Source organism: Mus caroli, unplaced genomic scaffold (genome assembly GCF_978045245.1).
Source record: "Mus caroli unplaced genomic scaffold, Mus_caroli_1 scaffold_2, whole genome shotgun sequence".
NCBI classification, from domain to species: domain Eukaryota; kingdom Metazoa; phylum Chordata; class Mammalia; order Rodentia; family Muridae; genus Mus; species Mus caroli.
In genome coordinates this window covers 59,882,588-59,907,655 of record NW_028227257.1, presented here as the reverse complement: position 1 = coordinate 59,907,655, position 25,068 = coordinate 59,882,588, and the positions used below count along the sequence as shown (strand labels likewise).

The 25,068-nt window shown below is 41.6% G+C and overlaps 1 protein-coding gene across 2 annotated transcripts in view; it reads left to right on the top strand.

The window, feature by feature from the left end:
• Positions 1–25,068, top strand: part of Ganc (glucosidase alpha, neutral C) — a 58,010-nt gene that overhangs the window by 12,844 nt on the left and 20,098 nt on the right. Inside the window, exons 4-14 of one of the 2 annotated variants that reach the window (XM_085834541.1) lie at positions 3,255–3,337; positions 5,878–6,057; positions 7,669–7,714; positions 11,752–11,818; positions 12,773–12,869; positions 14,513–14,693; positions 14,899–15,052; positions 17,585–17,820; positions 19,226–19,352; positions 20,896–20,975; positions 23,402–23,545. In XM_085834541.1, the coding sequence (XP_085690667.1) occupies positions 3,255–3,337; positions 5,878–6,057; positions 7,669–7,714; positions 11,752–11,818; positions 12,773–12,869; positions 14,513–14,693; positions 14,899–15,052; positions 17,585–17,820; positions 19,226–19,352; positions 20,896–20,975; positions 23,402–23,545 (1,395 nt within the window). Of the gene's footprint in view, positions 1–3,254; positions 3,383–5,877; positions 6,058–7,668; positions 7,715–11,751; positions 11,819–12,772; positions 12,870–14,512; positions 14,694–14,898; positions 15,053–17,584; positions 17,821–19,225; positions 19,353–20,895; positions 20,976–23,401; positions 23,546–25,068 lie in introns of both variants that reach the window. The other variant, XM_029484480.2, reaches the window with a different exon arrangement.

The following is a 25,068-nucleotide window of genomic DNA, read 5'->3' as shown; positions in this document are numbered from 1 at the left end:
CCTGCCCTTGAACTAGTTAAATAGTTATGGATGACTTTGAATTTCTTGATCCTCATGCCTCTATGTGCCAAATTCTTGGATTATTGGTGTACACTACCACTGATCTTAAATTTTCAGACAGTCTTTGTAGAAACCAACCTGGTTTCACACTTATTGTGTAACCTGAGGAGAACTTATGGTCCTCCTGTCTCTTAAGTGTTGGGATTACAAATATGAATTGAGCTTTTTATGCAACCAGCTAAGCTTGTTCTACCTCTGAGAAGGGCCACAAAATAAACATAATATTCTGGAAACTGCTTTACTAGAGCCTATGGTTGCAACACAAGAGTGTGGGGTGAGTCTGAGAGAAGCCTCTCAGATTAACGAAAAAGAGGGCACACTCCTGCATTCCTGGCACTCAGAAGGTGAAGGAACAAGGAAGAGTTCAAGTTTATCCTTAGCTACATAGCAAATCTGACACCAGCCTGGGCTACATGAAACTATCTAAGAAACAGGAAAATAATGAACACACTGTAATATGCAAACAAATAAACTGGAAAACAGCTTAATGTACATCTAGAAAAGGAACCTGGTGTGCTTGGGCTCAGGTTGTAATTCCATTAATAGCAGTTTCCATTCCTACCAATGAAAGGTGTTGTATGAGCACAGCCCAGAGTTTTTTTGCTGAGTTACTAGGGGAGATACTCCTCCTCCTGACCTAATTGAGGACTGCTATTATAAGATCTTGTAATAGCAGCCCTCCAGAGAAGCTGTAGGCAAGCTCATCTGGTGGCCATCAAGGCTTGTCAAAGCTCAAGTGAAGGGCTCCACACTGGAGCAAGGCCTCCAGAGGCAGAAGTATGTGGGGTCAGCAGCATCTTGGTTGTGGCATTCTCTGCAGCTGGGATATGGTTCTCACGAAGCCTTTCACGAATTGTTCAGGACAGCTGATGTGCCATGGTAACAGCTGCCAAAGGAAGAAATGTCCAGCTTATGTTTACGGGCCATTAGGTACAAGGGAAAGATTAGACAGTTGTCAAAGAAAAGTTCAAAATTGGATTACCCAGCAACTCACTTAGCGTATTTAAAGAAAAAACAAAGCCAGAAGAGGGTGCTACACTAAAGTCCCACTGTTTTGTTCTGTTTACATTCTTAACATTATTTGACAATATTTAACTCAGACAGAAAGCATTAAGAAGAATCGGATCCCAGGGTCATCTGGGGAGAAAGAGCTTCAGTTGAAACACTGTATCCATCAGATTAGCCTGCGTTATGAGGCATTTTCTTAATCAATGATTTATGTAGGAGAATTCAGCTATTTGTGGGTGATGCTATCCCTGGCCAGGTGGTCTTGAACTATATAAAAAAGGTAGCCGAGCAAGCCATGAAGAGCAAGCCAGTAAGCAACACTCCTCCATGTCATCTGCATCAGCTCCTCCCTCGAGTTCCTCCTCTGACCTCCTTCAGGGTAGACTGTAAGATACAATGTGAAATGAACTCTGTTCTTCCCAAGTTGCTTTGAGTGATAGTGCTTATCACAGCAATAAAATCTTATTCTCCCACCAATTCCTGGAGGCCCTGCTTAGGTTCCTCCCCCCCCCCCCATGAGAGATTTCCCAGAGCCTTCCCCTGGCACACATTGGTATTCCCCTTCCTATTTTTCCACCAATTCTGTATTTGTACTTTTAATCTCAGCTTTATGTAAATTGTGTGTTGGTTTCATTTTCAGCGATCACAATATTAAATGTAAATTAAATGTTAGTTGAATTTAAAAGAACCATGAAAATATATGTCTAGCTTGGGAGAGAATAGGTAATCAGTTTCAGCTCTGTTTTTATCTGGGCATTTTCAAGTGATGGGATTCTGATGGCATAGTCAAGAGAACTCCAATCTGTGAAAAAGTAAGCACATGTGCAGTGCTTATAGTCAGTTCTCTAACAGCCTTCCTGAGAGTGGCTACGACTGCACCTGCAGTCACAGCACTACCTGCTTGCTCTTCACAGTGGTCCTGAAACTATGCCCTGACTGCTGTCTGTAGTCCTAGATGCAAGGTTCCTATCTTCTGCTTCCCCCACATCCTGCCATTTACACTACATCACACGGCATTTCCAGTTGAGCCTATGCCATAGCAGACGTAATAACCATGTGGGTGCCCATGTGTAACCAGTGCTCAGCAGTGTGCTTCACAGTAACCTGGCAGTACAGCAGTGTAACATGGTACACTGCCTAGAAACCCATCTTAAAGTTATCCTCCAATCTAGATGCTTCACTTGGTGACTCAAACCCAGCCATTTCTGTTCTCGTGGGGTTCAAGTTTTGGTTTTCATGTTTTCTCTCTTCATACTTCTACACTATTTCCATCCCTCCTGTAGGACATTTTTACCTAAATTTCCCAGCCCCTCGAGAAAGTTCCCTAGAAGCCTATTGTTATTCCTGGCTGTAAAAAGCCTGTTGATAGTTCAATAAGCCTCATTTCATCTACTGTTAAGAACAGCAAAGATGAGCTGGCAAGATGGCTCAGCGGGCAAGAGCACTGACTGCTCTTCTGAAAGTCCTGAGTTCAAATCCCAGCAACTACATAGCAACTCACGACTACCCATAATGAGATCTGATACCCTCTTCTGGTGTGTCTAAAGACAGCTACAGTGTACTTTTTATAACAATAAATAGATCTTTGGGCCGGAGTGAGCAGGGACCAAGCTAGTGGGATTGACTGGAGCAAGCAGAGGTCCTAAATTCAGTTCCCAACAACCACATGAAGGCTCACAACCATCTGTACAGCTACAGTGTACTGATATTTATAAAATAAATAAATCTTTTAAAAAATGGCAAAGATCAATAATCTTCTCAGTTCTTTTCTTGGGCCTGTTTCTTTCATCTTTCATTCAGCTGGAGCCTAGTTACACTGAATCTAACACTCACATTCTTAGCACATCTGCACCTGGTTGTATGTCTCAATCTTTTCAAGTCATTGCAGTTTATGCAATTATTCAGTTTGATTATTAGTAAAGGCCCCATTTACTCTAAAGATCCTGGTTTGGACAACCATATATTTACCTAGCCACAGACACACAGAAGAGATTTCTTGTTCTACAGCTATAACCAAGCAAGAACAGGCATATATTCAGGATGTGTTCATTTTATTGTCCACGTTCACCAATTTGCTTGGCCTCTAATAATTTAAACAAATGCTTTCTAGTTGTTGTCATTTGATTGTTAGAATAGGTTATCACTGAGGTAACATGTTAAAGCTGATCTCACATCTCTATTCCCAGATTCCTCTCGTGGCTGAAGTTTATGGTATAGAGAAAGACATTTTCAGACTTAAGATCAATGAAGAGACTCCACTGAAACCAAGGTATGAAGTTCCTGATGTCATCAACAGCAAGCTAGGAACTGTCAGGTGAGCCTCCGAGCAGGGTCTGTTACTCACAGCCTTGGCATGTTCTTTTCATTCTTTTGGATGGATTCCTTATGCACCCCTATTTTGTCCTTATGCACCCCTATTTTGTCTTTTCAAAGTTATAATCAGTTACTGGGTGTAGTCAATCATTTGGAGATAAGTTTATAAATTTTCTATATTATCGATTCTGCTTTCTTTAACTCCCATTCCAGCACTGTTTTGTACCTCCAAGTAAGAAGAGACAGAACTTTGAGTCTGCTCTATTTTTCACAACAACCATAGTTTATTCGGCAGAGTTTAGAACTAAGTAGAAGAAAAGCTATTTAATTTGCTCCCGTGGATTAGTACCGTGACTCAAGAGACCCAATACACTAGCTCTCAGAGTAATTTACACAGTCAGACAGACTCACTTTAATTAAGGATAGTCTCAGAAGCCTAACATGTAATTTTATTTAGAGCCAGAGATTAATTAATTATCAATGTTTAGCTAAAAAAAAAGAAATCTCTCAGGACTAAAGCATTTTCAAGTACTTGTAAGATTTGCACCCATTCTCCCCAGGCATTCGGGTAAAACACCAGCTGCATTGCCTGGCGATTTCTGTTAGTTTGTCCCTGAAAGAGTATAAGGTTAAGACAGATGCTTTAGTTTTCTCCATATCCCTACCATGATGTTATTGACCATGAAATCATATGGTCAATAGACAGTAAAGATCATATAAACATTATGTGGGAAATATCGCTGTTAGTTCTGCTTCAGTCTACTTTCTAGGGGACCTTCAGCTACGTAAATAACTGAAATGCCAAAAGCAGCCTTCTGTCCTTTCCCAGACTCCTTTATAGCCAGAGTTCTGATACCTTAATAGAGATGTATCAAAGTGAGAATTAAATGAAAGTGAGAACATGCTAGTGGGCCTTGATAAACCATGACTGCTATCCCTATGAGGAAACGGTGACAACACATCCACAGGAACACTTACAATGACAAGCAACCATCTGCAGGTCTTATAAGAAGCCAACCAGCTAATACCTCAGATTTCCAGAACTGTGAGAAAATAAGCTGCTATTTCAACGCCTGTGATCTTTTGTTATGATAACCCAGCAAGTGGGTACAACTAGGTATGAACCAGGGCATTCTGTGCTCCTGGTTAAGTTACTCTTGGTCATCAACTGAAATAAAAGGCTTACCAAGCAAACCAAGTGGTGGAGATACTGTCACGCAGAATTCAAAACTCAGAGGTGGCCTGGCTGCCAGCAGCCTCTCTGAAGCCTGTAATGACATAAAACAACAGTCTCAGGGTTTGAAATGCTGAACTCACAACGTTGCTAGAAAGCTAATTAGTCTCTGACTATCTCATATCTTGTATAGCTTCAGAGTCCCTGCGGCTACAAATACAGACTCAGAGTTTGATACTGCAGGTTGCTGAATTAGATCATAAGCTGAGTTCACAGTCCCCTCAGATCTGCCATCTGGGGCATCCGCTGAAAAAAGTTATAGATGCCTGCATGTGAGAAGATTTGGATAATGCTAAATCCCCAAACTTGTCAATGCCAATGCGCCCCAGCCCCCCTCGCCCTGCTCCTGCTGGGAGTGGTTTTCCCTAGGTGCGCTTGCAGTACACTATGTGGTTGCCTGAGGAGGACAGAAAAGGGCATCAGATCTCCTAGAGCTGGAGTTACAGGCAGATGTGAGTCCCCTGCAGGAGCAGCACTCACTCCTAACCACCGAGCCACCTCTCTGTCACCTTCCTACTCCTGATAGAGTTGGCCCTGCCTTGCCTGAGCACACCGAATAGACCTCCGCTGAGACAGACTTTGCAAAGGGATTTCCGTGTCCCTTGTGCCTTCACTGCCTCCAAACCTCTTGTCAGACCCTCACTAGTCCAGAAAGCCTTTTACAGCCAAGCTCCCGAGAAGACTTGCCTGCCTAAAGAAATATAGGATTTTCACAGTGTCAGTGAGAATGGTCATCAAAAAAGTTGCTGCCTCTAAGTCTGTGCCATACAGACCCCTACACATACACACATATGACACATAAAATAAAATTTTAAGATGCAATTTTAAAATTAAAAGTAAATAAGAATATTCAGATTCTGTGTGCTCCAGTGTTACTAGACATTATAGACAGAATTGATGATGATGACGATGACGACCATTTATTTGTGTGTCTAACCTGTACCAGTTGCTTCACATGCATGATTTCACTTAAATTTCCCCTAAAACTCTATTAGCTTTTAATTTTATTATTTGAACTTTATAGCTAAAAATGTGGCCTAGAAGGGTTGAAATACTTTGTTACCTGTCATTATGAAGTATAGAGTATAGAGTATGAAGTTCCGTGTAAGCCCTCTCTTCACTGTCCATGATGGCTCCTTACTGTAGGTCTAACCAGTTCTCTGTCATAGGAAGATTGCTTGCCGATTGATTGATACTCTAAATCACATAGACTCATGTAAACCTGTAGCACTTGATTTTTCTCTTCCCGTTTTATTTTGCAGGCTGGTCTGCTCAGGGGACACAGGCAGCCTAATACTGACAGATAGAAAAGGAGATCTGAAATGTCACATCTCAGCAAACCCATTCAAGATCGATTTGGTGTCGAAGAACGAGGCTGTGATAAGCATCAACTCCCTGGGCCAGTTATACTTTGAGCACCTACAGGTTCCTCACAAGCAGAGGTATTTGTATACATTACTTGGCCCGTAAGACCTACCTTAACAGAGCCTGTCTGGAATACCAGCTGCCCTGGACCCAGGTCTTCACGCTTGCACAGCAGATGCCTTACTGCCTGAGCTTTCTCCCCTTCCCCCCAACAAGACTTTAAGGGTGGCTGAAGAACTTATGCACTAACATATTTGTTGTGCTATTTTTACTGTTTCTCCATTAAAAAAAAAAAAAACCAACAGCTGAAGAATGTGATGGTTGGAATAAGATGTCCACATGGTCTAGGCATTCGGATGCTTGGTCCCCAGTGGGTACTGCTGTTTGGGGACACTTAGGAGGTGTGGCCTTGATGGAAGAAGTATATCTCTGGAACCAGGCTTTGAGAGATGGACACCTTTCCCCAGTTTACTTCCTGCTTCCTGCTTTTGGTTCCAAATGTAGCCCTCGGCTTCTGTTCTAGCCACCATCTCTGCCGCCTGCCTCCACCACTCCACCATCATGGACTCTTAGCCCTCTGGAATCCTAAACCCAAACAAACTTTCTTTGCTGTGAGTTGCCTTGGTCATTGTGTTTTGTCACAGCAACAGGAAAGTAACAGATAGGAAGAATATTAATAAGATAAAGACAGAGTAGATTGGGATTTTTGGTATTTAAAATTTTCTTCTTTTTATTACTTTTTAATTTTCTCACTATGAGTATATATTACTTTTATGATAATTAGTAAGATTTTCCAATGCTAACATTTCAAAAATAAAAATAAGTAGCTCTGGGCGTGGTGGCGCACGCCTTTAATCCCAACACTCGGGAGGCAGAGGCAGGCGGATTTCTGAGTTCGAGGCCAGCCTGGTCTACAAAGTGAGTTCCAGGACAGCCAGAGCTATACAGAGAAACCCTGTCTCGAAAAACCAAAAAAAAAAAAAAAAAAAGTAGCAACTTAAAAAAATCATTATGTGGAAATAAATAATGCAAATTTATTTTCCCTTATTCTGATGATAGAAATAGCAAGTGCAGGCTGCGAGGTTTTCAAACAACCCTTGGTGATAATGGAGAAGCATCTCTTCAGACCACCGCAGTCTTAGCAGCAAGCCTCTTTACCCACTGAGCCATCTCACTGCTGCTACTTGCCTTTCTTTCTTTTTTTATTGAGACAGAGCCTTGAAGTTACTTTGCAGGCAGCAGTAACCTTGAATTTTTCCTTTCTTTCTTTCTTTCTTTCTTTCTTTCTTTCTTTCTTTCTTTCTTTCTTTCTTTCTTTCAGAGATTTATTTATTTTATTTTATGAGAACACTATAGCTATCTTCAGAGGGCATCAGATCCCATTACAGATGGTTGTGAGCCACCATGTGGTTATGGGAATTGAACTCAGGACCTCTGGAAGAGCAGACAGTGCTCTTAAACATTGAGCCATCTCTCTAGCCCAACCTTGAATTTCTGATGTCCTGCCTTAGCCCTCTAAATCCTTGGATTACAGTCATGTGTTACCATGCCTGGTCTATAATGATGTCATATTTAATTAATTAAAGGATAGGATTTATAAAGATTTGGAAATGAAACATCTTTTTCACTGCATTAAATACTGCCAGTCTTCCCATTGAGTAAAACAATGTTATCTATGTTTAAAACAGAGCTACCAAAGGAAATGGGCAAAATACACCAGCTGCCACCTCTCAGGTAATGAGATCTAGCCATTTCCTTTTGATCTTCTTTAACACTCCAGTCTGTAAGCAAGTAGTGGTTTCTATTCAGCTCTTCTGCAGAAGGGTGCTTGGTAAGTGTGCTATCGTATATAAAGGGGCCACATGTCCTTGTCTTTCACTTATCTTAGCATCTTAGTTCTTGTAAGTGTGTGTGCATGTCAGATGTGGAAGCCAGAAATAAATATCAGGTGTCTTCCCCAGTTATTCTCTAACTTAGTTTTTATTACATTTCGTGTGTGTGTGTGTGTGTGTGTGTGTGTGTGTGTGTGTGCTGTATCCATATGTTTCTTTTATGAGGAGGAAGGGACACAAAGTGAAAGGAGTTGGGTAAAATGTTAAAGAACTAGGCAGGCTGTTCCTTGGAAAGACTAGCAATGTTCTTTTACTTAACAAAGTCTGTTGAACACCATTTCCTGGCAGGCAGGCATCACTGAAGGAATTGGTAGTTCAACCTTAAATAGATCTACGTTCCCTATCCGTCACAGAGTGTACCTTCCTTTAAGAAATGTTTACATCTTTGAGTTAACCCTAAGAACAAAGAAGGCTTTAAACACAGAGACACATGGTCTCACTTCTGCTTGTGAAGGATTACTTTGTCTGAGTTATAAAAAAAATAGATAAGCTATAAGTCTTTTGTGTGTCTCTGTATGTGGGTATGGCATGCACATATCTGTGCACATGTGTGACTTGGTCTACAGGCATGTGTATGTGCAGGCCAGAAGTTGACACCAGGTGACGTTTTCAGTCACTCTCCACCTCGTGTTTTGAGGCAGTCTCTTGTCTGACGTCTGATCCAGCTGGTCTGCTAGGCAGCCTGTCTGGGGATCGCCTGTCTGTTCCCCATGTGTCGCCCGCTATGTCTACCTGACATTTATGTGGACGCCGAGGATTGAACACCAGTCCTCACACTTGAGCAGCAAGCACTCTACCACTGAATTGTCTCCCCAGGACTCTGCAGCACAGGCTGGCCTCTAACTTACAGCCATCCTCCTGCCTCAGCCTCCTGAGTGCTGAGGTTCTGTGTATACACCACCACACCTGACTAGAAATCTTTCTTCATTCATAGCCACTAGCTCCTCACAGAGTCTTGACAGCAGCTGTAGCCTTTTGCAGGGATGAAAGTATTTCTGGTGCCCCGCAGGCTAAGTTTTCTTTTTCTTAAGACTCATCTATATGGAAGGATATGAGAAGATAACCACATGATTATAAACAGGATTGTGATGACACGTCAAGTTCACTTTGGGGAGATAGCTCATTAGATTGCTTGAGTAGCAGTTTTGAGACACAGATCTTGTCTCAAAAAGCTTATTAATGTTACAAACCATATCTATTGGAAAAATTTCAACTGTTTGAGAGATTCCACAGCCTCTAAAGCCCATGTCTGGCCCCGGGGTTAGCATAGTCTCTACCTGGGTCATACAGATGTGACTTCAGGAGGCACAGGATTGCTTTACAGAAGCCAGAAGTGGACAAATAACTCATTTTCAAACAAAATTTCTTTCACACATAGTTTATTTATTTGTTCTCCTTCTTAGGTAAAATTGAGAAAGTTATAGCAATAGAGAGAGGCAAGACCTGAGAAATCACTGTCATCCATTTCATCTAACATCTCAAACCAGCACAGACAGACATCTGACTGAAGAGGGGAAGCTCAGCAAAGCCAGGCTCTGCTTGTAAACTCACCTGAGCTGGGAAGGCAGGTGGCTCTGGCTGCTGCTGACATCAGGGCCTGAGTTTAATCCTTAGAACCCTCATGGTAGAAGAAGAGAGCTAACTTCTGTGGGGTGTCCTTTGGCCTCTACATGTGAACTGTGGCATATGTGCATATGTTGCCCTCCAAATAAATAAGTAAATAAATAAATAAATGCAAAAATTAAAGCTGGAACCGGGCGTGGTGGCGCACGCCTTTAATCCCAGCACTTGGGAGGCAGAGGCAGGCGGATTTCTGAGTTCGAGGCCAGCCTGGTCTACAAAGTGAGTTCCAGGACAGCCAGGGCTATACAGAGAAACCCTGTCTCGAAAAACCAAAATAAATAAATAAATAAATAAATAAAGCTGACCTAAGTTATTAGATTCTCAGTGTTTTACTTCATATGTTTACATGAAAGTTTTCCCTTTTGCTGGGTGGTGGTAGTAGCACATGACATTTTTTTAAAGATTTATTTATTTATTGTATCTATGTGGATACACTATTGCTGTACAGATGGTTATAAGCCTTCATGTGGTTGTTGGGATTGAAGTTTTAGGACCTCTGCTCATTCCAGTCAACCCTGCTCACTCTAATCAGCCCCTCTCACTCAGTCTGTGCTTGCTACAACCCAAAGATTTATTTATTATTATACTTAAGTGCACTGTAGTTGATTTCAGATGCACCAGAAAAGGGCATCAGATCTCATTATAGGTGGTCTTGAGCCACCATGTGGTTGCTGAGATTTGAACTCAAGACCTTCAGAAGAGTAGTCGGTGCTCTTACCTGCTGAGCCATCTCACCAGCCCCTAGAACATAACTTTAATCCCAGCATTTAGGAGATAGGGGCAAGTGGATCTCTATGAGTTCCAGGACAGCCAAGGTCACATAGAGAAACCCTATCATGAAAAGAAAGAGAGAAAGAAAGAAAGAAAGAAAGAAAGAAAGAAAGAAAGAAAGAAAGAAAGAAAGGAAGGAAGGAAGGAAGGAAGGAAGGAAGGAAGAAAGAAAGAAAGAAAGAAAGAAAGAAAGAAAGAAAGAAAGAAAGAAAGAAAGAAAGAAAGAAAGAAAAAGAGGAGGGAAGGAAGGAAGGGAAGGAAGGAGGGGAAGGAAAGAGAAACAAAGGGAAAGGAAAGAAAAGACTTGTTCTACATGCAAAGGCTGCATTTTTCCCCCCAAAACACTGCTTATTTTAGTCCATATAAAGACACTCATGTCAAATGATATACCAGTTCCTCAAAAACTTAAACTTGGAATTGCAGTAGAACCCAATAGTCCTGCTGCTGTATGTCCCTAAAAGTGAGACCATTGCAGCATCTCTCACAGTAACAGAAGCAGGAAGAAACACATGACCCAACCAAACTGTGGTCTGTTCATGCAATCGAATAGTATTTGGTCTTAGAAAAGACAGTTCTAATGTGGGCTCCGAAGTAAGACCTGAGACAGCCTGTGAAGTAAGCCAGTCCCAAAAGAGCAAATACCCTAAGAGTCCACTTTATGCCATGACTAAAGTCACACTCGCAGAATGGAGAATAGGATGGTTTGGCAGGGGTGCAGAGAGGGAGAAATGGAGAGTTGGTATTTAGTAGGGAGGCCCAGTTTGGGCAGATGAAAACTGTGGAGCTGGGTGGTCGATGACAGGCAACACCATGCCACTGAGCAAATGGACTTGGCGACACTGGGCTGTGTACTTGGAAATGTTAAGAGATAAGGTGTTATGTATTGTAACACAGTAAAAAAGGTTCATGAGTATTGACTTTTTATAGAAAACATTTATTTGATTTATTAAATATACATCATAAGCCAATCTTCAAAAATGTGGACTCATATTCTGTCTTCTTTTCTTTTTCTTTTATTTCTTTTACTTTTTGGAGGTGGGGCAGAGTCTCAGCATATAGACTGAGACTGACTTACTAAATAGGTTAGGCTAGCTCCTAATATATAGAGCTTTACCTGCCTCTGCCTCACAAGAACTAGATAAAGGCATGTGCTAACACATCCTGCATTTTCTCAGTTTTAAAATTTCTTTTGTTAGTAGTTAATAGAATGAGTGTGTATGATGTATGTATGTGTGTAGGGCATAGCGTGCGTGTGGAGGCCAGGGGACAACGTTGTGGGGGTATTTCTTGTCTTCTACTCTTATGTGGGTTCCGGGAATTAAACCTGAGTTGCCAATCTTGCATTATTAGGAGGCAAGGCCTTTACCTGCAAGGCCATCTTGCCAGTGCCTCAATCTTAATAATCCAAAAAAGATATTCTGCTATGGTAACCACATTTGTTGCCGATTATAAACTGATTTTTTTATCTCCTTTTTATATGGATAGGAAAATCAAGAGGACCTGGGCCTGTGGGAAGAAAAATTTGGAAAATTTGTGGATGTCAAAGCTAATGGTAAATTGACAAAATTAAGGTATAATATTAAAATAGATCATTCCAAAACAGCCAAACATGTATGTCTAAGGATCATTTGAGGCCTGGGGATATGGATCTGTAATGGAGTGCTTGGCTAATGTGGGGGTGCCCTGAGTTCAATCCCCAGTGGCATAGATAGATAGATAGATAGATAGATAGATTCCTTGAGCTTTGGCACCTAAAACAAGTAGCTTTCATAAGGTGAACAGAAATTCCCAGTTGGGTTCCCTATACTTCAGTAATAACAGAAAAGTAATTATATATACCTTATGGAGGAATGAAAGAGATACATGGGCCATGTACAGCTTATGAACTTAGGACAGGACTTGGGCCAGCACACTGCTTGGTGTTTTGAGTCAGTCAGACGACTATAATTCCACACTCTGTTTTCATGAGACCCACATCATGCAGCTCATCCACTCTAACATTTTTAGGTCTCCTCATCATTGTCACAGGCGCTGCATGTCCACCTATGACATTTCTCACAGGCTTAGCAGTACGTGATGGGCTCACACATCACATATCACAGCCATGGGAAGTCATACAAAAAGGATGTAAGGTTGTAAGGCCTTCACACTGCTCTCAACACAGTGGCTCTTGTAGAAAACCACAGGCAAGGAAAGTTACCAAGCAGAAGATAAACATGAACTCATTCAGCCAAGATAAAAGTGCTCAGTATCAAGGGCAAAGGGAGCTTCAGCACACAGCCCAGGCAGCATAACAAGTGACTGTGTACTTTTACATACACATAATGTATGTTCACCAGTCCCCAAACATCGGAGTGTCTTACTATCAAAATCAGTATATAGCTTTGCTTGGTTGAGGCAAGTTCAGATCTCTCTTCCCAGCTAGTCGTTTTGTTAGTTAAATGAACTGAATCTTTTAGATTGATCTATTAGAAGCAAAACTTAGCTATGGTTCTGGTCTTGGCAGGCCCTTCCTCTGTTGGTTTGGATTTCTCTCTTCATGGATTTGAACATCTCTATGGTATTCCTCAACATGCAGAGTCACATCAACTTAAAAATACCAGGTAAGTGACAGTAAGAATTCTTGTCATAGTTTGGTTTTTATTTCTGTGAAGAGACACCATGACCAAAGTAATTCCTATAAAGGACAACATTTAATTGGAGCTGGCTTATAGTTTTAGAGGTTCAGTCCATTATCACCATGGTGAGAAGCATGGCATCATACAGGCAGATTTGGTGCTGGAGAAGCTAAGACTTCTACATCTTGATCGGAAGGCAGCCAGGAGGCGACCCCCTTCCACACTGGGCGGAGCTTGAGCACTAGGAGCCCTCAAAGCCCACCTACACAATGACATAATTCCTCCAACAGGGCCACACCGCATAATAGTGCTGCTTCCCATGGACCAAGCATATTCAAGCCGCCACAATTATTAACTAGTCTGTGGCTTAATATTACTTACAGAGTTTGAGAAACCTTCCTAGTATTCTTGAGTCCTGAACAGTATAAGAGAACTGAAAGCTTAGTAAGAACAAGCAAGCGAGGTTCTGTATATTTATTCTGTCTCTGCTCTTGACTGAGTGTCTGCAATAGTGGACTGTACCCTGTAAGTACAAATCAGTCCTTGCCCCTAGGTTGCTTTTGTGAGTATCTGTCACAGCAACGGAAATGAAACTAGGACAGGACATAAAGGTGGAAAGAACGAACCAGCTCCACAGAGCTGTCTCTCACTTTCACAGGCATGCACACACATTCACATTAATTAAAAAAAAACTGTAATATTAAACCCCCAAAATACAGGAATAAAAGAAAGGAATAATTGGAATTAAAATGGAGGTTTGCTTTTACTATGTAGAATAGTTTAGGGGAACCCTGGGAGAATTACATATATATATATATATATATATATATATATATATATATATATATATATATACATATATATATATATATTAATTATTCAATCAATATACACACACATATATATATTGATCTAGAAAAAGGCTTTCACTCTAAAGAGGAGAATGAGCCAGAGAATGTGGCATCTTCAATTACCTATGATTGCCTTGGAGAGACATATGAGACTGACACTACTGACAAATGGATCCCAGAGGCATCTGCCAAAGAGGAGCCAAAACCAAAGAGAAGCAGAGACTGATAAAGCTGTCGGGTTTGGAGACTGCTTATTTCATAGGTAGGCAGAGTGACTCATCTCACTGCCCCAGCCTGTCCTGTCCCAGATCTTTCCCAGCTCAGCTCTCTGGAGACATGTTAGGATGCACTTCTTTTGCCTTAGTTTCAGAGAAGTCTTTACACAGGGCATCAGTGGAGGAGGCTTAGCATGTCTGCTATTCACAGTGAACATTTAGAAAATGTAGACCAGGATCTAAGCCTAAGATATCCAAGGAAACCAGCGGAGACAAAGGAGGAGGATCACATGCAGCAGGTTGGCTAGGAAGCCTCCAGGCAAGTGGTAGGAGATGAATCTTTGTAGGGGAGTGGTTTTACGTGGGGTCTTGTTACATGCCCAGGCTGGCCTAGAACTTGCTGTAGCCTAGGATGGCCTCTAACTCACAGTTCTCCTATCTCTACCTTCCAAGTTCAAGGATTATAAGTATGTGACTTTATGCGTGGCAGGAGGTAAAAGGTTGTTAACAGAGAGGATGAAGCTGTTCTATTCATTAACGGTGATAAGCCTTTGTGTTTCAGAGATGGAGATGCATACCGTCTTTATAATCTGGACGTCTATGGATACCAAGTGCATGACAAAATAGGCATATATGGTTCAGTGCCTTATCTCCTGGCCCACAAACAGGGCAGGACTATAGGCATTTTCTGGCTGAATGCTTCAGAAACACTCGTGGAAATCAACACAGAGCCAGCAGTTGAGGTGAGCTGTGGAATGTGGCTGCATGCAGGACTTTCCACACTGTAGTCTAAGCCCTTTCCTTTGCAGCAGCATTTTCCTGTACCAAGAGCTTTACAATGTAAGCAACAAATGTCAGTAGGAGCTACTAAACATAGACCGAATCACTTAAAACTGGGTGCTATGGGTTGCAGTGATATTTCTCAGATTTTCATTACACCCTCTCCAGTACACACTGACCCAGATGGGCCCAGCAGCTGCCAAACAAAAGGTCAGGTGCCGAACTGATGTGCACTGGATGTCAGAGAGTGGGATCATTGACGTTTTTCTGCTGACAGGACCTACGCCTGCTGACGTCTTCAAACAGTACTCGTATATCACAGGTACAAGCATCATCTCTCTGTTAGCTCTCCTAGGTATCGTCGCTGAAATTAATATCTGTTTTACATTATGTAGAAATTATAAACAGTGTCTCTAAGCATTTTAAGTTGCAACCATTTTTTTTCTATCCTCATTACATCCAGACAAGGTAAATAGGGCTCTAGAGGAGTTCTCAACCTGTGGGTCTCAACCCCTCGGGGGGAGGTCACATGTCAGATATCCTGCATATCAAATATTTACATTAAAATTTATAACAGCAGCAAAATTACAGTTATGATATAGCAACAAAATAGTTTTATGATTGAGTCACCACATCATGAGAACTGTATTAAAGTGTCGTAGCGTGAGGATGGTTGAGAACTACTGCACTAGACTGTTCCTTCTCTAATCCCTAGGCCTTGTCATATGCTTGTTTGAAGCTTTAATAATAATAATAATTCCCTGTAGCTAAGGAGTATTCTGTCCTGAACTTTTGAATGGTTCTTCTCTGTTAAAATATACTACTGCCTCTAACAATAAAATACTTGTTCTTTAAGAGACCAAAGGCCAGTAAAATGGCTCAGTGGGTAAAGGCACTTGCCACCAAGCCTGAAGTCCTGAGTTTGATCACAGGAACCCACATGGTAGAAATAGAAAACTAACTCCTACCAGTTGTTTCCATATGTGCATGTATACACACGCATACACACATGTACACACATGCACGCACACACACACACGTACACACACATACATACACACATGCACAGGCAAAATAAATGCAAATGCATATGCTTTACTCCTTGTAGAGATAAGCCATCTTTCTCCTACCTTCACCTAGGCTGGTAATTGGGTCAGCTAAATTTCCTCAGAATTCAAAGGCCTTTCTCTCTTGTCCCCTGTCTTCTTGCTCTAAAACCACTTGTGTTCCTTTGCACGTGATTTCTCTTTTCCCACTGAACCATTCTCCTTATCACTAATATTCTGAAATTTTAGAACAAGTTCGCTTGATGGATTCCTGTCCTGAGGGTGGACACGTTCAATCTGAGTGTCCGTCAGTCTGGCAGACTCTACTGTAACTTCCGTAATTTCCCATCTTTATTTTTCTTCCCTTTTTCTTTTTGACTTGTGTCTGAGAAGTTTTCTTCCTCTTATCTCCCAGGCCGTCCGTTATTGACATGTTGCTAATGTTGCGGATGTTCCTACCTCTGACTTTCCCTGTGCTCTTTGTTCTTTGAAGTCCTAGTCTAGTTTTATGTTGTCCTGCTCTACTGTGTGATTCTTTTAGCTTTTTGTACTTCTAGAGATACTGATGATAATGTTTATTTTTATTTTAAAATTATGTATATATGTATGAGATAAAGTGCCAGCAGGGTCCAGAAGAAGGTGTCTGAGCCCCTGGAGCTAGAGTTACAAGTTGTTATAAGTCACTTGACATGTGGCTTTTCATGGAAGCCCTTTGCTCCTGGATGAGACTGGTATCCTAGCAGGTGAAGAGCATGTGCCTGTCTTCGAGGTTTCTAAAGCAGTGACACGCTCCTCTCCTGTGTACCATCCTCTCGCACTCTTTGTGGGTCAGCAGACACTACCCCTCCCTTATGTCTCACCCTCTAGATCTTTGTTGAACCTACTTCCCTTTGGTTTGCTCTTTTGTTTTGAAGCTGCTTCGTTGTAGTAATTTTCATGCGATAGTTCTCTCCTTCCACCAGGTGGGACCCAGGAACTGAACTCAGGTCATCAGGCTTGGTGGCAAAGGCCTTTACCCACTGAGCCATCTCACTGGTCTCATCTTTTTAAAAAAAAACAAGCTCTCATATATCTCAGGCTGGTCTTGAACTTTCTATGTAGACAAGGGTGGCTTTGAACTTCTGATTCCTCTGCTCTACCTCTCCCAAGTGCTGGGATTACAGGCATGCCTCACTTCCAGTTTTATAGGGTGCTGTGAATTTTGAACCCAGAGTTTTGTGCATACTAGGCAAGTGCTCTACCACCTGAGCTGCATCCACAACCTGATCTGCCATTTGATGTTTTCTTGTATAAAATACATCTTCTGTATTTGATGTTTTCTTGCATAAAAAATATGGGAAGAATTCTGAGCTTGACATACAGGGCTCTTTATAAATTAAGCCTTTCCAGTTTCAGCTTCTCTTGGCCTCTCACACTGTCATGTCTACACTATTTATTTTCTCTAAGACTACATGTACTTCTTTGCCTATCTCTGTTCTCTAAGCTCTACCTTGTTTCCCTGCCTGGCATCCTCCTACTTATTATTCAAGGTATCTACTCTTCTCACCTGCCTTGGGAAATGTCTAAAGATGTAACATTACTCTGGAAGCACTAGACTGATACCTTTATCATAACAGATAGATATAGATATGTAGATATATATCTCAGGTCGGAATTTATTTATATACCTGCCCTGTCACCCTAATTACTACATTCTTCTATTAATATTCTATATAGTAGTGTCAAGTTCAGTGCCAATAGCCTGCAGAGATTGGGGAGATGGCCACTGATTGAGTAACATTAGTGGTCTCCATTGTCATCTCTTTTAGGCACACAAGCCATGCCCCCTCTTTTTTCCTTGGGGTACCACCAGTGTCGCTGGAACTATGAAGATGAACAGGATGTGAAGGCAGTAGATGCAGGGTTTGATGAGCATGACATTCCATATGATGTCATGTGGCTGGACATAGAGCACACGGAGGACAAGAAGTACTTCACCTGGGACAAAAAGAGATTCGCAAACCCCAAAAGGATGCAAGAATTGCTCAGGAGCAAAAAACGCAAGGTGATGTCACCCTGATGTCTAGAGCTTTTTAATCCCAAAATTTAAAGAAGGGAAAAAGATATCTGATCCTCTGGGACTGGAGCTACAGATTGTTATGAGCTGCCATGTGGGTGCTAAGGATTGAACCCAGGTTTCTTTAAGAGCAGCCAGTGATCTTAACAGCAAAGCTGTTCTCCATCCCCCATTTCCTGAGACCTTTCCATGTTCAAGATGTTGTGCTAGTGTTGAAGAGGTCTTTGAGTGGTGGGAAAAAGCAAGCATATGCAACTGTAATAATACAAGACAGAGACATAAACAGAAGTGTATGACAGAATATTAACAAGCTCTGTAACTCAGCAACTACAAAACTTCCAACACTTAAAGAACTAGCACAGGATTTGAACAGATAAATAGTCCACCAAAGAAGATATTCAAGTAAAGATAGCCAAGAAGCACATGAAAAGATGCTCTTTCTACCTATTGGAACTTGGATTCCAGGGATCAAACTCAGATCTTCTTGGTTGGTTCCTGAACCATCCATCAGCCTTGTTTAGATGGTGTTATTGTTTTGATGTTTTGGCTTGGTTTTGCCATGTCATTTCCTTGGTTTCTGTAGTTTGGAAGGAGTTGAGGCGGGGAATGGGTACGCACATATTCCTATAGAAGCCAGAGGACAGCCTTGTGTCATTTCCTAGATGCTACCTACTTTTCCTTTTTCTTTCTTGTGAGACATGGTCTCTCACTGACATAATGGCCATAGAACCCCAAAGACCATATACCTGCCTCCATCTTCCCAGTGCTGGGATTACAAACACGTGCCACCAAGCCTGGCTTCTTTATATGGGTTCTGGGCTCAAACTTAGGTCCTCATGTTTGTAAGGACCTGACTTGACTAAGTTACCTCCCTGGCCTCTTTGTGACTTCTTTTCATCAGTGTCCTCTTTGTCCTGAATACTTAGGGAGTTAGGACTTTGCCCAGTTAATCCTTTCCTATGGCACCTGGCACCACAGATAGATGAAAGCTTAGCAAATATCATCTTAAAGACATGCATGGCTGCTGAAAAGGCTCAGTGGGTAAAGGCACTTTGCCACCAAGTCTGAGGACCTGAGTGAGTTCAAGCCCCAGAACATACCTGATGGCAGGAGAGAACCAACTTCAGACATATCCACACACAGACACACACAATTAAGAAATTAATTAATGTAAAATATAATAATAAAATGATAAATTATGATAATTATAACAGGATTCACCAGATTTAATAACAGTTTTCTGAATGAAATGTTACAAGGATTTACAAATGTCCAAAATTTTCAATGAGTGGTAGTTTCTGAGTAAAATTCAACCCTCCTAAACTATGGCTAAAACACCTAAATGAACATAAGTCTCATAAAACTGACATGCTCTTAAAATGTGTCCTGACAGCTTGTGGTTATCAGTGACCCCCACATCAAGGTGGATCCTGACTACACCATCTACGCTCAAGCCAAAGAACAGGGCTTCTTTGTGAAGAATCCAGAGGGTGGCGACTTCGAAGGAGTATGTTGGCCTGGTATGGTATCATTTATTTCCACTTCTTCAGTCTCAACTAATGAAACATCTATGGCCGACATTTTCATTCTTTATGGGCATCTCTTTCTCTTCCAGCCACATCTGTAGTACCTTTAAGGGAGCCACTATTGCCTTCTTTGGTATCTTTTCTAACACCTCATGCAGTGAGCTCTGAGTGCACTTATCAGTCAGTGATCAGATAGATGAGAGCATGAAAAATAAGCAAACAAGCTCATGCCCATGTGTAGTGTGATTTATTTTGTGTGTCTGACACTTTAAAGGATCCCAGATACTAGTGATGAAGTGAATGTCTATAGCCATAGTTAGCTAAGGTTTGTTGTCTATACTGCTCTGTTTTCTAATCTTCTAATCAATGATGCTCAGAGGGAAGACCCTATAAAGGTCACCCACTTTAATAGAACTATTGACCCTATGACTTTCAGTGTCAGTTGCCTCTTGGATTTCTTGGAACGGGAGAGATATAAAAAGCCAACAGAGGCTGAGAGAAAGAGTAGGGTCAGTCGCAGAAGGGTAGAGTCAGAGAGTAGAGTTAGAGAAGACGGTTGGTGCAGGAAGGGAGAAGATTGGGTAGGATAAAGAAGACAGTTGGTGCAGAAAAGAGATTAAACAGAGTGAAAATAGGAGACCATTGAGCCAGGAAAAGCTGAGCTAAGCCAGAGAAGATATTGTTGAAAGTGAATTGGGCTAGCAGAGAGAGAAGAGGAGAGAAGAGGAGAGGAGAGGAGAGGAGAGGAGAGGAGAGGAGAGGAGGGGAGGGGAGGGGAGGGGAGGGGAGGGGAGAGGGGAGAGGGGAGAGGGGAGAGGGGAGAGGGGAGGAGAGGGGAGAGGAGGGGAGGAGGGGAGAGGAGGGGGAGGGGGAGGGGGAGGGGGAGGGGGAGGGGGAGGGGGAGGGAGAGGGAGAGGGAGAGGGAGAGGGAGAGGGAGAGGGAGAGGGAGAGGGAGAGGGAGAGGGAGAGGGAGAGGGAGAGGGAGAGGGAGAGGGAGAGGGAGAGGGAGAGGGAGAGGGAGAGGGAGGAGAGGGAGAGGGAGAGGGAGAGGGAGAAGAGAAGAGAAGAGAAGAGAAGAGAAGAGAAGAGAAGAGAAGAGAAGAGAAGAGAAGAGAGAGTTGAGCCAGGAGAAGCCAGGCTAAGCAGATAGGCTAGAACAGTTGGGAGAAATGTTTGAAGGGGCTGGGAGGAATGGCTGGGAGAAACCTTTGAAAGGGCCTGGGCTGGTAACTGGGAGTTAAGAGAACTGGTTACTGCTTGTAAGAAAAGGAAACTTTAAAGAAACATTTAAAAAAATCAAAATAAAAACAACACACACATTTTACACCCTGAGCCTCTGTGTTAAAAGTTTTAAATTTTGTCACTTTAAAGATTACCTTCACTCCCTTGTAGACCGTGCCTCTCTCAGTTGTCCTTTGTATTTGACATAAGGTGTCCATTGATGATCTGACTCTCACATCGCAGATCTTCCTTACCACACATCTTACTGTAAACACCACTGTTCTTGACAGACTGCCCACTGTTGTGCCTCTGCAGGTCTCTCGTCTTATCTGGATTTCACCAACCCCAAGGTCAGAGAGTGGTATTCCAGCCTTTTTGCTTTTCCTGTTTATCAGGTTGGTTTTTATTCTTTTACTGTTTCCTAGTTAACCTGTGTCTTAGTCAGGGTTTCTATTCCCTCACAAACATTATAACCAAGAAGCAAGTTGGAGAGGAAAGGGTTTATTAAGCTTACATTTCCACATTGATGTTCATCACCAAAGGAAGTCAGGACTGGAACTCAAGCAGGTCAGGAAGCAGGAGCTGATGCAGAGGCTATGGAGAGATGTTCTTTACTGGCTTGCTTCCCCTGGCTTGCTCAGCCTGCTCTTATAGAACCCAGGACTACCAGCCCAGGGTAGGCACCACCCACAATGGGCCCTCCCTCCTTGATCACTAGTTGAGAAAATGCCTTACAGCTGGATCTCATGGAGGCATTTCCTCAAGGGAGGCTCCTTTCTCTGTGATAACTCCAGCTTGGGTCAAGTTGACACTCAAAACCAGCCAGTACAACCTGAAATAATGAAAGGAAAAGGTAGTTGCTTAGTTGGTTATTATGTAGCTTTTATATATATTGACACAGCAATTAAGTGGATATTACCAGTTGTTCTCAACCCCTTTGGGGTTGTTGAACAACCCTTTCACAGGGTTTACATACCAGATACCTGCATATCAGATATTTACATTACAATTCATAATAATAGCAAAATTGCAGTTAAAAGCTAGCAACAAGAAATAATTTTATGTTTGAGGGTCACTACAACATGAGGAACTTTACTAAAAGGTCACAGCATTAGGAATGTTGAAAAGAACTGTTATAAGCCATAATGTATTGTTCAAGTAAAATATAATAATTAAAATCTTAATAGAACCACAAAAGAACTGGAGAAGTCACATTAGAGACTCGTGTTCCACCATTATGGTGATGGCAGCAGTCATGGTAATGCCTAACCCCAGACCAACTGCTGTTTTAAGCATTTGTTGTGCATTACCCCATTTCCTCTTTATAAAACACTCTGAATTAAATCTTAACCTCACACATAATAAAATTGAGGTGTGAAGAGTTTTAAAAACCCATAAAGTCACCCATTACTAAGGGATGAGCCCAAGGTTTGATTCAAGTCTATTTGTCTCCCAAGCTCAGCTCTTAAGCACAAGACATTTGCTTTTGTGCATCATTGATTAGGAGATTTGAAAACAGAGCAGTATAGACAACAGTCCTTAGCTAAATATGCCTATAGTCATTCACTTCATTGTGTGTGGCTGCTTTCACAATACTGTGCCAGAGTAGAGTATTAATGAGGTTTTATAATACACAAAGATAGACATGTACATTATCTATATCTTTACATGAAGAAGAAAAGGGAGGAGGAGGAGAGGGGAGGAGGAGGAGGACAAGAAGAAGAGGAAAAAGAACAACAACAAGAAAAAGAAGAATTGGAAAGACAATGAGAAGGAGAAGAAGAGAGCTTGCTGATATTTGCCTTAGAAGTGCTAAAGAAGACTGCAGGCAAATGTTGGAAAACTAGACAGCTTTACTCTTAGAAGTGCATTTACTTAGAAGCTAAGCATGGTGGTGGACATCTTTAATCCTAGAACTCGGGAGGCAGAGGTAGATGGATCTCTGTAAATTCAAGGCTAGCCTGGTATACATAGTGAGTTCCAGGACAGCCAGAACTACATAATAGAGAGACTCTACATTCTCTCTCCTCTTCTCCCTCTCCCCTCTCCCTCTCCCTCGCTTACACACACACACACACACACACACACACAGTGCATATGCTTAGAAATAGTTGAAGGTAAAGAATCATAAAGAAATACATAGGCCACTCCCAAGCATTGGAAGGATCATCTACCATGTGGGTAAGGTCTCTGCGGTGTCCTGGAAGGAAGCTGGGACTTAGTAGGTCACCGTGTGAAAGACAGGGCATTAGGAAACAACAGAATGAGCTGGCTGATGTTCCCTGTAATGGAAGGCAAATGCTGAGACCAGGAATTTTATAAAAAGAATTTCAGTACCATGTTCACTAGAACACAAACTATGTAAGATGTTAACAAACAGATAACTCAGAGTATTAGAGGAAAAAAAAAACAATTCATGTATAGTAATAATTGCTTTCAGTTAAGAATTGTAGCAGAGATTTCTTCTCAGCTCTTTGGATAACATCAAGTGAAGATTTATAGTAGATAGTGGACGATGTAGAGCCTAATGGTGAATGCGCACACTTTTTCTGGCATGTATTCTCTCAAGATGTCTTGGAGAGAACTTGCAGGGCAGTGTGTATTTTGTAGACAATAAAGTGCAACATTCTATCAACAAATATTTATTGATAGCTTTCTTTGGGTTAGATACTGTTCTCGGTTCATGGGATTTTTATTGAACAAAACAGACAAAATTCACAGCATAAAAAATAAATAAGAAAGAAAGGAAAGAAGATCAGGGATACTATCCTATTAACGTCATCCTGGGGGAGGATTCTCATGACCCCGATTCACTTCCTAGGGATCTACGGACATCCTTTTCCTATGGAATGACATGAATGAGCCCTCAGTCTTCAGAGGGCCTGAGCTAACCATGCACAAGAGTGCTGTTCATTATGGCAACTGGGAACACAGAGAACTTCACAACATCTACGGATTTTATCAGGTAAGACGTCTAAATAGAAGTCAAATAGATTCATGTGGCCTGCTTTTAAACAGGAAGTCAGTTGTATAATTAAGTGTGCTATGCATGTTTGTTGTGTGTCTTTGTTGTAAACTGCAGAGAGTCTTAGATTACAGCCAATTTATTTTTCCTCTCTGTGATTCCTTTTCCTTCCACAATAAACCTGATAAAATTTTAAATATTGTGAACTACTAAAGGATGTTTATTGACACAGGCAATCTACAAATGTGTTAATGAATGTAATTAAAGCAAGGTTTTAAAATTTCATAAGTATCCATCTGTTGCTAGTTTAGCTGAGTTTGGTGGCATACATGTGCAATCCTAGTATCTACCTATAGTACGAAGGGACTGTGAATTCAAGGCCTACCTGGCCTACATAATGAGTTCCAGGCCTGCCTAGACCATACAACAAGACTCTGTCACAAAAGTAAAAGGCAGACAGTGGCTAGAGTGATGGTTAAGATCAGTGCTTAGGAGGGCTTCCTGCTCTTCCAGCCAGCCTGAGTTTGTTCCCAACACCTAAGTCAGGCAGCTCACAAAGCCTGTGACTCCAGCTCCAGGGCATCTAACACTTTCCTCAGAAGCACCCACACAGGGAGTATACACTCACTTATACATACATTTTTAAATATTTTTTAAAGGGCTAGAGAAATGGTTCAGTGGTTCAGTTCTCAGTACCTATTTGGTGGCTAGCAACCATCAGTAATTCCAGTTCCAGGGGATCTAAAACCTTCTTCTAGTATCCATGGGCAGGGCATGCGCATAATACATGCAAGCAAAACACTCACACATAAAAGGAAAAAAATCTTCTAAAAAAGTGAACAAATGTGTGTTTGTGTGTATTTTAATAAATATATAGCTTAGGTTCTATTACAATGAAAAGACACCATGGCCAAGGTACCTTGTTTGTTTGTTTGTTTGTTTGTTTGTTTGTTTGTTTGTTTGTTTCAAGACAGGGCTTTTCTTTGTAGCCCTAGCTCTCCTGGAACTCACTTTGTAGACAAGGCTTCAAAAGAACTTATAAAATAAAGCATTTAATTTACATTGGGTGTTCACAAGATTAGAGACCATGATGGCACAGTTAAGGAACAGTGAAAGTTCATATCCTGATCTACAGTCATAGGCTTTAAGAGAGAGGCACACTGGGAATGGCATAAATCTTTTGAAACCTCAAAGCCTACCCCTGGTGACATACCACCTCTAACAAGGTCACACTTCTAATCCTTACCAAACAGTTCCACCAACTGAAGGCGAGTATTTAAATATATGGGGGCTGTTCTCATTCAGACCATCACTCCATACTTTTTAAATGTGCAAGCTCTCCTAGAGTGCTCAGCCTTCTCAGAAAAGATGGTATAATTGTTGTCTATTTGTTAATCATATCCAAAGATTGAGAGTCACTTACTCTAATTTATACCTATGAGTCTTTGTTATTTTTGGAATGTGGTTGCATGGCTATAGGTCTCCCATAGTCACTATTTTCTAATGGGAGCTGCTGGCTGGAT